Source organism: Sturnira hondurensis, unplaced genomic scaffold (genome assembly GCF_014824575.4).
Source record: "Sturnira hondurensis isolate 20B ecotype Veracruz unplaced genomic scaffold, ASM1482457v3 Scaffold0017436, whole genome shotgun sequence".
NCBI lineage: Eukaryota > Metazoa > Chordata > Mammalia > Chiroptera > Phyllostomidae > Sturnira > Sturnira hondurensis.
Window position 1 is genome coordinate 19,366,893 of NW_028090067.1, and position 14,666 is coordinate 19,381,558.

At 42.8% G+C, this 14,666-nt stretch overlaps 1 protein-coding gene across 5 annotated transcripts in view; it reads left to right on the forward strand.

Annotated features, from left to right (window-relative positions):
* Window positions 1-14,666, forward strand: part of XRCC6 (X-ray repair cross complementing 6) — a 50,040-nt gene that overhangs the window by 26,216 nt on the left and 9,158 nt on the right. For 2 of the 5 annotated variants that reach the window (XM_037068410.1, XM_037068409.1), the window contains exons 2-7: window positions 850-940; window positions 3,717-3,832; window positions 8,248-8,386; window positions 9,089-9,343; window positions 9,751-9,934; window positions 13,876-14,062. In XM_037068410.1, the coding sequence (XP_036924305.1) occupies window positions 865-940; window positions 3,717-3,832; window positions 8,248-8,386; window positions 9,089-9,343; window positions 9,751-9,934; window positions 13,876-14,062 (957 nt within the window). In that variant the 5' untranslated portion in view covers window positions 850-864. Of the gene's footprint in view, window positions 1-98; window positions 271-849; window positions 941-3,716; window positions 3,833-8,247; window positions 8,387-9,088; window positions 9,344-9,750; window positions 9,935-13,875; window positions 14,063-14,666 lie in introns of those variants that run through there. The other 3 variants (XM_037068407.1, XM_037068411.1, XM_037068408.1) reach the window with 3 other exon arrangements.

Genomic DNA, 14,666 nt, shown 5'->3' on the forward strand with positions numbered 1-14,666 from the left:
ACGCACTTTCGCGCATGTGCACCCCATCCCGACGGGTGGGTGGTGAAGGGCGGGGTTTCACAGGAGGGGCGGAGCTTTTGCGGAGTGGGTGGTATTGAGGCCTTGTACTGCGAGCTGGTTGGGGGAGTGGGTGTGTCAGCCGACAGGAAAAGCTGGAAAAGTGCGCGTTTTGCGTGGTGACGTAGGGCGTTGAGTGGGAGAGAGAACTGGACTCTGTGCGTGCGAGGCACCCCACTTTCAGTCCAAATTGATCTTTCCCCTCCGCGGGAGGTAGGCCGAAACTGTCTGGATTGTGTGTGTGTTGCTGGCCACTGTGGGCTGGCCTGACCCTCCTTCGCTGCTCGGTCTGGCGCGTCCCCCTAACTTTGCTGCAGGGCTCCCTCAGTCGTGAGTGTGTGGTCCAAGGGTAGAGGCAGCCTCTGGGTCCCCTTTCTTCCTCCCGGGATAGTTCTCACCCGGCCTTGGAGACCCCGCCTGACTAGTTGAGGGGCGGGATGAGGACACATAGGTCCGCTAGAGGACGGAGTGTCAGGAACCGGAATCCCTCAAGTCCAGACGGTGCCAAAGGTGGAATGGACCTCCACATCAATCAGAGCGGCCACCCTGGGCCCCTTGGGCCACCCACCACGGGTCCTGGATCATCTTTAAGGGGTAGCTAAGGCGGGGCTGCTGGAATGACCTCCAGGCCCATTTTCCTTTGGGTCTCAAATTACCGCAAGCTCCCTAGGTGGCAGGATCCCTCATAGCCCTTGCTCGGACTCACCATGAGCCCTTAGGACGGGCCTCAAAGGAATGGATGTTTTTAGATTCAGCTTTGCTTGTTACTGATTTTAACTCTCTTTCACCTAGCGAGCAGTTACCAACATGTCAGAGTGGGAGTCTTATTACAAAAACGAGGGCGAAGAAGAAGAAGAACAAGAGGAGGGCCTTGAAGCAGGTGGTCGGTGACTTTAACTGTACTGTTCTGTGTGTGGAAAACATCCCCTGCCTGTCTCTGCCGGTTGTCCTTGGCTGTCTAAGGGCCTACCCTTCTCTCCCCAGATAATACCTCAAATACCTTTTTCCCTTTGAACTTTACAGAGTTACCGTAGGTTTTTTTATTCATGTCTCCTCTAATCTGTGGGACATTTCTAGCCTTAAACTTTTGCTGGACACTGGTACATTGCTACCTGTAGAGTTCTAATAAATGACCCTGAACAGTGGTATCTTTTTGTCACCTTACATGACACAGGTAAGCCTCTTCCTCACTCAGAAAAGTAGTTTTACTCATTTTAGGACCTCAGTATAAAAATACCTTCACCTAACAATAATCGCAGCCACCAAAGAGTAGACATTAGCAACAGTTACAAGTGTCATTCCCTCACCATAACCTCCATGTGGGGAGTATATGTTCGGCCAACACAGTAACACATAGGACAAAGGAAGAGAAATAAGGGCTAGAGCTATGCTACATACTGGTTAATTTAAGTCCTGGGTAGACAACTTGAAAATGTTTTTATTAAAATGGGGAAACATATAGGAAATATTGAAAATAGAGGAAGCTTACTATAATCTATATAATCTGCCACCCCAACACAATTTCATTCCACATATTTCCTAACTACATACATCTTTGTATCTGATTCTTTTATATAGTGGTAATTATAGTATATATACACTTAAAATTTTAATTTATACCAGTCTTCTGACAAGAGGGATTTTAAACACATACATAATTTTATATTCTGCCTTTTTCCTTATTTATCATAGATATATCTTTTCCCCCATGTAAGTACATAAATATAATCTCTATAACTCATTTTAAATTTATTATAATTCTGCTTCCTGTTGGATATATTTTTTAAAATTTTAATTGATTTTAGAGAGAGAAACATTGATTGTTATTCCACTTATTTATGCATTCATTGATTGATTCTTGTATGTACCCTGCGGGGGTGGGGGCAGTCGAACCCACAACCTTGGCATATCAGGACAATGCTCTACACGACTGAGCTACCCAGCCAGAGCCATTTATACGTTATTTTCAAGTTCTTACTTTATTTTATTATTATTATCTTTAGATTACATTTATTTATTTTTAGAGAGGAGGAAAGGAAGGAGACGAAGAGGGAGAGAAACATTGATGTGAGAGAAAAACATCCATTGGTTGCCTCATCTGCACCCCAACTGGGGACTAATCCTGCTCTCTAGGCCTGTACCCTGACTGGATATGAATGGCAGCCTTTCATTTTCCTAAACAATGCCCAACCAACTGAGCCACACTGGTTGGGGTGTCAATGTCTTACTTTAATAAATAACATTGTGAAAAATTTTGTATATGGATTTTTTCATATCTTACTTTCTTAAGAAGATTTTTAAGCCATAGGATTCCCTGGGTCAAGGTAGAATTTTGTTTAAGGCTTTTGACACGTATGGTTATATTGTTTTAATAAAAGATAGGTAATTAAATTTGTTTTATTAAGCAGCAGTATCAGAAAGGGAGACAACCAACCCTGGCTGGTGTGGCTTAATGGATTGAGCCTTGGCCTGTGAACCAAAAGGTCACTGGTTGAAATCCCAGTCAGGGCACATGCCTGGATTGTAGGCCAGGTCCCCATCAATGTTTTCTCCCTCTTTCTCTCTTCCTTCCCCTCTCTCCAAAAGTAAAGAAATAAAATATTTTTTTAAATCATTAAAAAAAAAGGAAGACAACTGAATATGAAAAATACATCATTCATGATGTAGTCATGCCAAGAAAAGAAAACCTGAATCCGATGAAGCCTTTCTGGGTCCTTAATAGGAAAGATAAAGGACTCTGTTCATCAACACGAAAAGGATGCTGCAGCAAAATATCGAAGATGGGAAACTGCATATGGCACAGTATCCTGGTTCTTCAACAAATAAGCTTATTTTTTTTAAAGATTTTATTTATCTTAGAGGGGAAGGGAAGGAGAGAGAGAGAGAGAAATATCAATGTATGGTTGTCTCTCATGCATCTCCTGCCAGGAACCGGGAATTGGCCTGCAACCCAGGCACGTGCCCTGACTGGGAATCGAACCGCGATCGTGTGGTTCGCAGGCCCGCGCTCAACCACTGAGCTACACCAGCCAGGGCCAAATAAGCTTATTTTGAAGGACAAGACGGAGAGGGTTATCTATAGACTAAAAGACTTGAAAAACATTTTTAAAAAATCAAAACTAGTGTTGCCCTGGCTGGTGTGGCTCGGTTGGAGTGTTGTCCCATAAACTGAAAGGTCATAGGTTCAATTTCCGGTCACAGCACATGCATAGGTTGCAGGTTTGGTCCCCAGTTGGGGCAAGTGGGAGAGACAACTGATAGATGTCTCTCTCTCACATCAGTGTTTCTCTCCTTTTTCTCCCTCCCTCCCCCTCTCTCCGTAATCAATAAGCATGTTCTTGGGTAAAGATAGAAAACAAGGCAAGAAAGTGTTAGGAGTGTTCGTTTGGATGAGAAAACTATTTTGAAAAAAGGAAGTGGACTCAGGGTGGTGGTTACTCTTGGGAGGATGGTGTGCGTTGTAATTGGGAGAAGGCGCACAGCAGGGGCTTCTGGGTTGAGTGGCAAGATTTAATGTGGGTGGTGGTTTTAAGGGTGTTCACCTGATAATTCATCAGGTTATAGTTTTATTTAATGGGCTTTTCTCCATTTTATTAAAAATAATAAACATAAATATGAATATAGGGGCAGAGGTTTTCTTCCGTTTTTTCCCCATGTAGGAGAATATACATATTCGGGGAGAGACAGTTTGATTTTTCTGGTTGATGCTTCGAAGGCCATGTTTATTAAATCAGAAGATGAAGATGAATGGACTCCTTTTGACATAAGCATTCAGGTAAGATTACCTTTTTATTTAAAACAAACAAAGACCATGAAGTATTAATGCCACTTGCAAAAGTATGGACTCTGAAAATTTTGTTGGTGGGTGATAAATGGTGGTTAGCCTCCTGGGATGGCTGTCTTAACTTCCAGCTGAAGAAGAGTAGCCGTGTTGGAGAACAGGCCCGGTTTCTTCTGAGTTTGAACTCTGGCCCCTAGGAGTATGTTGCTCCTACCCTCAGCATTCATCCTGGTGGTGGAAGTGGGCTGCTCCTGCTGTGGAGCTGGGAGCGCGGCAGAAGAAGGGAAGTTCCCGCAATTACAGTTGGAAGTGAGTTCTATTGTGAATGATAGTTGGAAGTGCTATCTGTGATTGAACAAGACTATGACAACAAAGTGACAAAACCCAGTTTAAAAATGGGCACAGGGGACTTCCGCCAAGATGGAGGCATAGGTGGAAACACTGTGCCTTCTCCCACAACCAAGTTTGAATACAACAAAGGTTTGGAGAACAAAGACACAGCCAAAGAACAGAAAATTGAATTTTACGGAAGTCTGACAACAACTAACCGTTCCACTGGGACGGGAAGAGGGGCGGAGCCAGCAGCGGAGCAGGGTCGGGCAGGAAAGATCCAGGGCCTTGCAGGTAGCCCAGACCCAGTCAGGGTGTGGGGCAGACTGACCGCAGTCGCACATTCTCGCACAGTGAGATGGACCGAGCAGGCCACAGGGGGCAAACCCAGTGGTGGAGGGCTGACGGTGATGGTACACTCACGTGCAGTGGAACGAAACGCGTGGGTCCCGGTGACAGTGGCAGCTGCAGCACCTGTGGCGGCGGGAGGCGGCAGATGGGACGCCATTGCTCCTCTTTGACCCCACCCCCACATACAGCGTCACAACCCAGCAACTGAGTTGCCCTGCTCTGGTGAACACCTAGGGCTCCGATCCTGCTACTTAACAGGCATGAACAGCCCAAAAGATGGTGCAAGGAGAACTCAAAGTCCCAGAGCCCATAACTCTAAGCGACCAACAGATTGTCAGCCTCTCAGAAGCCCAATTTAAGACACTATTTATCAGGATGCTCACAGAATTGGTAGAGTACAGTCACAAATTAGAGGAACATATGAAGGCTAAACTAATTGAAATGAAGGGAGATGTCCAGGAAACCAATAGCGATGGAAAGGAAACTGGGACTCAAATGAATGGAATGGACCAGAAGGAAGAATGAAACATCCAACCAGAAAGGAATGAAGAAATGAGAATTCAACAAAATGAGGAGAGGCTTAGGAACCTCCAGGACATCTTTAAACATTCCAACATCCGGATTATAGGGGTACCAGATGGGGGAAAGAAACAGCCACGAGTAGAAAACTTATTTGAACAAATAATAAAGGAGAACTTCCCCAGTCTGGCAAAGGAAATAGACTTCCAGGAAATCCAGGAAGCTCAGAGAGTGCCAAAGAAGTTGGACCCAAGAAGGAACACACCAAGGCACATCATAATTACATTAGCCAAGACTAAAATGAAGGAGAGAATCCTAGAAGCAGCAAGGGATAAGGGGACAGTCACCTACAAAGGAGTACCCATCAGACTGTCAGCGGATTTCTCAAAAGAGACCTTACAGGCAAGAAGGGGCTGGAAAGAAGTATTCCAAGTCATGAAATCCAAAGACCTACAGCCAAGATTGCTTTATCCAGCAAAACTTTCATTTAGAATGGAAGGACAGATAAAGTGCTTCTCAGATAAGGTCAAGTTCAAGGAGTTCATCATCACCAAGCCCTTATTATATGAAATGCTAAAGGGACTTATATAAGAAAAAGAAGATGAAAAATATGAACAGTGAAAGGACAGCAAACACACAGTTATTAACAACCACACCAAAAACAAAAGCAAACTAAGAGGACAGCTAGATCAGGAGTGGAACCATAGAAATGAAGAACACATGGAGGGTTAGCAACAGGGGAGAAGAAGGAGGAGAAGGGGGGAGAAGGTACAGAAAATATCATAGACAGTAGGTAGAAAATAGGGGGGAGGGCAAGAATAGTGGGGGAAATATAGAATCTAGAGAACTTGAGACACGTGGTTATAAACTAAGGGGGGGAAAATGGTGGGGGAGGGAGTGTGTGGGTGGAGGGGAATGAAGGGGGGGAATAGAACAACTGTAATGGTATAATCAATAAAATATATTTAAAAAATATTAAATAAATCTTTAAAAAAAATTAAAAAATGGGCACAGGATTTGAATATACATGTCTCTAAAAATACACAAATTGGTCAACAAGCACAGGATATTCTCAACATCTTTAGTCATTAGAGAAAAGCAAATCAAACCACAATAAGGTATCACATCTGCTAGGATGGCTGTAATTTTTTTTAAAAAAGGAAAATAAGATGGGTGTAGAACAATTGGAAACCTCATACATTGCTGGTGGGAATGTGAAATGGGTCACCTGCTGTGGAAAAAGGGTTTGGTAGTTCCCCAGAGTTCAGCATAGAATTACCATCTGCATTACTCCTCCCGAGTATACACCCAGCAGAATAAAAATCATATCCTGATTCTGCCACTTATAAACTGTCTAATGTTATGTGCCCTGGCTGGCGTGGCTCAGTGGATTGAGCACTGAACTGCGAAGCAGAGGATCGCTGGTTCGATTCCCAGTCAGGGCACATGCCTGGGTTGCAGGCCAGGTCCCCAGTATGGGGTACATGAGAGACAACCACATGTTGATGTTTCTCTCCTTCTCTTTCTTCCTCCCTTCCCCTCTTTCTAAAAAATAAATAAAATATTTTAAAAAAACTGTCTGATGTTAGAAGAGTAGTTCAATCTCTTGGTGTCTGTTTTCTTAACCTGTTAAATGGGAAGAAGAGTATCTTGCCCATCAAATTGCTGCGAGGATTAAATAGTTTAGTTTTTTAAATTGAGGTGTAATTCACATAACAAAATTAACCATTTTAAAGTATACAGTTCAAAGATATTTAGTCATTCACAGTGTTGTGTAAACACCACCTCTTGTCTTATTACCAAACATTTTGAATGGATAAACAGAATGTTTATACCTACAGCTGGAACGTTACTCAGACATACCCAAAAAGAAATGAAGTGCTGATACATGCCACACAGTGACTGAACCTTGAAAACTATATTGAGTGAAAGAAGCCAGACAAATGGTCACACGTGATAACATTTATATGAAATAGAGAATTGATCATTTATAGATTGGTGGCTCCTAGGGGCAAAGGAGAGGGAGGTATGGGGAGCAATAGCTTAATGGGTATGGAGTTTGCTTTTGGGGTGGGGAAAGATTTTGGAACTAGATAAAGGTAGTCATTACATAACATTGTGAATTTGTTAACTACCACTGCATTTTCTATATTTTTAAGTATATTTTGTTGATTATGCTATTTCAGTTGTCCCATTTTTTTCTCCACTTTATCCCCCTCCATCCTGCACCCTCCTCCCTCCAACATTCCCCACTCCCGTTCCCCTGCCCCTTAGTTCATGTCCGTGGCTTGTACATGTGAGTTCTTTGGCTTCTCCACTTCCTATACTATTCATAACCTCCTCCTCTCTATTTTGTACCTATCATTTATGTTTCTTATTCCCTGTATCTTTCCCCCCATCTCCCCACCTCCCCCTCCCCGCTGATAGCCCTCCATGTGATCTCCATTTCTGTGATTCTGTTCCCCTTCTAGCTGTTTACTTAGTTTGTTTTTGTTTTAGATTCAATTATTGATAGTTAGGAGTTTGTTGTCATTTTACTGTTCGAATTTTTGATCATCTTCTTTTTCTTAGATAAGTCTCTTTAACATTTCATATAATAAGGGCTTGCTGGTGATGAATTTCTTTAACTTGACCTTATCTGGGAAGCACTTTTTCTGCCCTTCCATTCTAACTGATAGCTTTGCTGGATAGAGTAATCTTGGATGTAGGTCCTTGGCCTTCATGACTTAGAATACTTCTTGCCTATAAGGGTTTTTAAAATTTTTTTTTTTAGAAATCAGCTGATAGTCTTATGGGAACTCCTTTGTAAATAACTACCTCCTTTTTCTCCTGCTGCTTTTAAGATTCTCTTCTTATCTTTAATCTTGGCTGATGTAATGATGTTGTACCTTGGTGTGTGCTTGGTGAGTCCAAGTTCTTTGGGACTCTTTGAGCTTCCTGGACTTTCTGGAAGTCTGTTTCCTTCACCAGATTGGGGAAGTTCTCTTTCATTGTTTTCAATTAAATTTACAGTTTCTTAATTCAGTGCAATATATATGTCCATCACTCTCACTGATTTATGAATTTCCTGAAGGCAAAGGTCATAGCTTGTTCTAATCCATGTACACATTCAGCGAGTGTATATCAAGCACCTATTATGTGCCAGGCACTTGGAGAGTTTGTTTAGTGGTGAATAGACATTAATTGAATTCTTGTTCTTATTTTTCCAGTGTATCCAGAGTGTGTACACCAATAAAATCATAAGCAGTGATCGAGATCTCTTGGCAGTGGTGTTCTATGGCACTGAGAAGGACAGAAACTCAGTGAATTTCAAAAATATTTATGTCTTACAGGAGTTGGATAATCCAGGTCGGTAGCATTCTAAGATTAACTTTTTTAAAAAAGATTTTATTTATATATCTTTTAGAGAGGAAGGGAAGGAGAGAGAGAGAGAAATATAAATTATGGTTGTCTCTCATGTGTCCCCTGCTGGGAACTGGCCTGCAACTCAGGCATGGGCCCTGACTGGGAATTGAACCGTAAACCTTTGGTTCGCAGGCCCGCTCTCAATCCACTGAGCTACACTAGCCAGGACCATTTTGATTTTTCTTAAAGATTTTATTTATTTATTTTTAGAGAGGGAATTGGAAGAGAGAAAGCAAGGGAGGGAAACATCAGTATGTAAGAGAAACATTGGTCAGTTGCCTCTCGCACACCCCAACCTGGGGACCTGGCCTGCAATTCAGGCATGTGGCCTGACTGGGAATCGAACCTTTCACTTTTCAGGATGACGCGAAACTGAGCCATGCTGGTCAGGGCTAAGATGATCTTTTCCTTTAAATGAGAAGGTTATGGTTCTGAACAGAGATGAGGAGACAGGAGCAGATGACACCTTGACTAAGAGTATGCTTCCTACGCTAGGGGGTTCTTACTGGGAGGTGGACTTACGCTGTAGAGGTTGAACAGCTCTGGGGTGAGGACGGGACCTTAGGCTCTTCCGCTGCCCTTGTAAAGGCATCCACGGCCACTGCTCTGACTTCTCTGCCCATTTGACTCCCTGTCTCTGATCAGGTGCTAAACGAGTGTTGGAGCTTGCGCAGTTTAAGGGGCAGCAGGGGCAGAAACATTTCCAAGACCAGATTGGCTATGGATGTGACTACTCACTAAGTGAAGTGCTGTGGGTCTGTGCCAACCTCTTCAGCGATGTCCAGGTCAAGATGAGCCATAAGAGGATCATGCTCTTCACCAATGAAGATGACCCCCATGGCAATGACAGTGCCAAAGCCAGTCGGGCCAGGACCAAAGCTGGGGATCTCCGTGACACAGGTTGGCATTTTCACAGTTCTTTTAAATTGGCACTTAATGCCATTGCCTCTTTACAGTTGATGTCAAACATTTCCTTTTCACCATTCAGAGTAAAATTAAAGAATAAAGTGAAGCCAGAGGAGATACCTGTGTAACATCCCCAGTGAAAATGGCCAGGCCGATGGTAGTCCGAAGGGCTCTCCTAGAGCAGGATTTTCTTGATTTTAATGCTACTGTGAATGGTGGTTATTTGAACACGTTATCTGAAGTCATTATAGTAGCTGATTCCCGTAGCCATTTTCTCTAATTCCTGATATGTTAATAATCAGTGTAGTTCTTTGGGAGCTTTAAGAAGCACATTTGAGCTTAACTGAAAAAAATTATTGCTGGAAATTGTTTCCCCTCACTTTTATCTGTCCTCACCCCAGGTATTTTTGTTGACTTGATGCACCTGAAGAAACCTGGGGGCTTTGACACATCCTTATTCTACAGAGATGTCATCAGTGTAGCAGAGGATGAGGACCTCCAGGTCCACTTCCAGGAGTCGAGCAAGCTAGAAGACCTGCTGAGGAGGGTCCGCGCCAGGGAGACCAAGAAGCGTGCGCTTGTCAGGTGGGCACTGAGCCTGGGCCAGCTGCCCACGAGTCTCCTAACTGGTCGTGAATAGTGCATGGCCCTGGCCAGGTAGCTGGTTGGAGCGTCGTCCTGATAGGCCGAGCTTCCAGGTTCAGTCCCTAATCAGGGCACATACAAGAATCAACCACTCAATGCATAAATGTGTAGGACAACACGGTGATGTTTCTCTCTCTCTAAGATCAGTACATTAGAAAAAAAACCAGCACCACCACAATAAAAAGGAAATACAGGAAAAAGCACAGCAGTGCACGGCTCTGACCTGGCGGCCTGACTCTGGACTGTGCTTCTGCTTCACTGTGCTCCTCCGCAAGACTCGCTGGATTTCAGGACAGCACCAGTTATGCGCTTCTCCTCCCCGGAAAGAGCTGGTATATTTCTTCAAAGTAACACAGCCCCCACTTTCTGGGGGCAAACAGTATCCTCAGTTGCACTCACTAGTTTATTGTCTGCTTCTCTGTAAATGGGGAATAGCAGTAGTACCTGGTATAGAGCAAAAACTCCATAAGTGGTAGTTATTATTGTTGCCAAAATTACGTTATTCTGATTTCTTATAAGCCCGAGTCCGATAGGAACCAGATGATTAGATTTATCTTCTTTTGGAGAGCTCTGGCATTGGGTCCTGGGGGCTCCTCAACGTTTCTTTCTAAAGAGTACCAGGTTTCCATTTTAGACGGTTTCCTCAACTTAGGGGAATGTGACCATTGGTGGGTTTGGAGCACTTTTTAAGTGATGGCTGGTATTCCACTAGAAGACCCGTGACTCTGTCATCGGGAAACCACTGCCCAGCTCACCGCCGCGGTCGTTGTGTTACTGCCTTCCTTTCCTTTCGGAACTGTTGCTCTTTCCTCAGACAAGCACCCTGTTACCTCTGCTCCCTGCCTGAAATGGTGACATGTTATTCCTGTGACAATGTGGAAATTACACATTTTGGTCTGGGTGGCAGGGAGCCTAAAACTGAGGCAGGTGGCTTGGACTCTTGTTCTGGCCCGTCTGCTCTGTGGCCTGAGGTACGGCATGTAACTTTCTGAACCTCGGTAAAACGGGAGCAAAACTGATAGCTCCTTACAGGATTGCTGTGGTGCTTAAATGGAGTAAAGTCGGCACAGTGCTTGGCACGTAGTGGTTGTTCATGAATGGTGGTGATTCTAACTATTCTGGGGAAGAGTCACTATAGGCTCCTTGATGTGAGTAATAATACATTGGAGCTGTTTGAGAACTAATAATGCCTTAGGCTGAAGACCTAGAACATTATTGCACTTGTTCTTGCTATAATCAAATAGTAAATTTACTTTATGGTTATTGTGTCCCAGGCACTGCCCTAAGTTCTTTGTGAACATATTAATTAACTTATTTAATCTGTAATGACTGCCCTTTCAAGTGGGTTGAAACCTACCCATTAATAACATTAAAGACATTTCAAATGAAGTTAAACGTATTAAGCAACTTGTTTTGCACTGTGGGCTTCCACATCTTTCCTGGCAGGTTATGACGTATACCACGGTGTTATAAACTGTGATGCTGTCCTATAACTGGGGATTATCTTAGACTTATAACATTTTCAAGGTCAAAAGTTACCTTAGTTTATAAATATGAACATTTAAGACTAGGTGGGAGGGAGTATTGGATTTGCTATTTGGGGTTAGAAATAGAACCCAAATTTCTATTTCAAAGGTCACTTGAAGGCTACAGTCATAGTGGACCACATTGGCCAGTGCTTTTCTCCAGGATACAGCAATTTTTTTAAATTACTTTAGAAGATTATGTAGTTTTTCGTTGGTTACATTTATTCTCAGCTGTCCCTCAGCAGCCTTTAGACAACTGAGTTTAACTGAGTCAGCCAGAACAATTAAAAATAGGAAGCCACCGAACGGTTGGCGTTGTTAGTAATGCCGTCTGTTACTAGTACTGACCTGGGGGCCGCATCGAGCAATGTCAGATCGATCCGGAGACACATTAGGTGCTTGTTCCAGGAGCCAGCATTTCTAGGCAGGACTCTGTCTTCAAATGGCGTTCTTCCCACTGTGTGAACCAATATACCTTTGAACTAGTTGTAACTTGTTTAAAGTGTTCTCTTCTTTAAAGTCAATACTTGTTCCTAAACATTCCACAACAGTAAAGATCGGGTTATTAATCTGACACTTTTCTTCTTTTTGGTAAAGGTGTTTAAAGCCATAAATTTCCCTGTAAACACTTGATTTTAGCTTCATCTTAGACCTTTTGATATGTTGTATTTTCAAAACAATTTAAATTTTCCTTGTGATTTCTTTTTTGAACTCCTGGGTTATTTAGAAGTATATTGTTTAATCTCCAAACATTTGAGGTTTTTCCAGAATTCTTCCTATTGTGGTTAAAGAACATACTTTGTATGATTTCAGTCTTTTTGGATGCATTTAGACTTGTTTTGTGCTCTGGCGTATGGTCTGTCCTAGAGAAATGTTCCATGTGTGCTTGAAAAAAAGGCATGACATGGGTTATTTTTGTGTTGTGCTGTTTTTTACAATATCATTTTGTAAATATTTTGCACATTGTGATTACCGTAGAACACATTTTCACCCTGGCTGGTGTGGCTCAGTGGATTGAATGCTGGCCTGTGAACTGAAAGGTCACCGGTTCAATTCCCAGTCAGGACACGTGCCTGGGTTGTGGGCCCAGTCCCCAGTTGGGAGCATGTGAGAGGCAACCAACTGATGTTTCCCTTGCACATCAGTATTTCTCTCCCTCTGTTTCTCCCTTCCCCTCTATCTGAAAATAAGTAAATAAAATATTTTAAAAAACAACACTACATTTTGTAGAGGCCCTATTGCTTCTTAAGATGTTGGTATAAATATTCTGGAGCAATATGCCACAATAGATAAATACATGAGTTTTTTAAAAATATTTTATTTATTTATCTTTAGAGGGAAAAAGGGAGGGAGAGAGGGAGAGAAACACCAATGCATGGTTGCCTCTTGTGCGTCCCCCGCTGGGAACTGGCCTGCAACCCAGACATGTGCCCTGACTGGGAATCGAACCACGGTTGTTCGGTTCACAGGCCTGCAGTCAGTCCACTGAGCTACACCAGCCAGGGCAGTACATGAGTTTTGAATCAGACATACCAGAGTTTGAACACCAGTTTTTATGTTGTTTGCCCTTAAACAAGTTATATAACATCTCTGAGCTTCGGTGTTTTCATCTGTAGAAAGGACAATAATAAGGTTTATGGTTGGCAAGCAATAGAAACTGACTCTTGACCAATTTCAGTATAATCAAGCAAAATTCTGAACAGGGTAGATAGTCTAGGAACCAGAGTGGACCCAAGAATCTAGACAGCAAGAATTAATGACAGTGTCTTCAGGGTGCCACTGTCAGAAAGCACCCCTCTGACCATGACCCAGACTCCAAAGAGAATAGGTCCACTGGCCTGAGCCTGGACCGGTTATGCTCACCTCTTGGCCAGGGAAGAGCGTAGCACTTTGATTAGCACTCCCCCCAAACTGCAGTGGCGGAGGGGTGATCCACAGAAAAATTGGGGTTTTGTTGTTGAAGGAAGGGAGAAGGGGTATGAGACAGGCAGGAACAACAGATAATCAATACAGCACTTCCATGGTTATTATGACGAATAAGTGAGTGAATAGCTATAAAGGGATTGAAATAGTGTTGGGCTCAATTTAAAAAATCATTATTTTTATTATAGTATTTTCCTTATTATTATTTTACATAGTGAATATATCCTGGAGCTAATTTTTGTGGAGTAGACCCTGAGATAGTATTACAGCAAACTTCATTATATTATTAAAATGAATTAAATGTATACTCTAAAAGCTTGTTTGGGATTGTAACAGAGATTGAAGCAAATTAAGGCTTGGGTGCCATGGGGGAATTTTAGGTAGGGAAGTATTATCTTTCAGTCTATGCTTTTTCACTTTTCTCTCCTCCAGGTTGAAATTTAAGCTTAACAAAGATATAGCGCTCTCTGTTGGCATTTATAATACAGTCCAGAAGGCTGTCAAACCTCCTCCAATCAGGCTTTATCGGGAGACAAACGAGCCGGTGAAAACCAAGACACGGACATTTAATGTAAATACAGGCAGTTTGCTTCTGCCAAGCGACACCAAGAGGTCTCGGGTAAGCCTGCCTACTTACTGAATTTTGTCCCACTGAAGGGTTAACAGGGAGGGGAGACATTTATCAGCCTAACCAGGTAACCTTCATGTGCGCATCTTTCTAGCCAAGCTGTTGAAACTTTGGAACTGTGGCATCTAGATCAGTGGTACCTTGAGAGCTGGGGAGGTGGGTAGAGCCAATGTTTGAAAGCGATGTCAGTGAAACTTCTGCCCCTGATCACTCAGCACAGGCTACTCTGCGTCTTACAGTCTCGTTTCTCGCCCAGGTACAACAGCAGAAAGTGCTTACAGTTAACCAGGGAGACTCGGAGCTAGGGAAAGTGTATTACGTGTCAAGTGCAATTTTTTTTTTAGGGAGGGAATTTTTTTGTTTGGCCAAACTAATTAGATTTTTCTTGTGCTTTGAAATAATACACATACGCCTTTCTTAATCTGAAAGATCAACTTTGAATGTAGAATGTTATCTTTCCTTATCCCCTCACCTTTGTTCAATCTGTAGTAGAGTTCGATATCTGAAATTAAAATAAAATGAATCATTCTTCCTTTTTGATTATGCAAAGTGCAGGAGAAAATCGAAGTGTGTGAGATATTTTTTGGAGCACAAA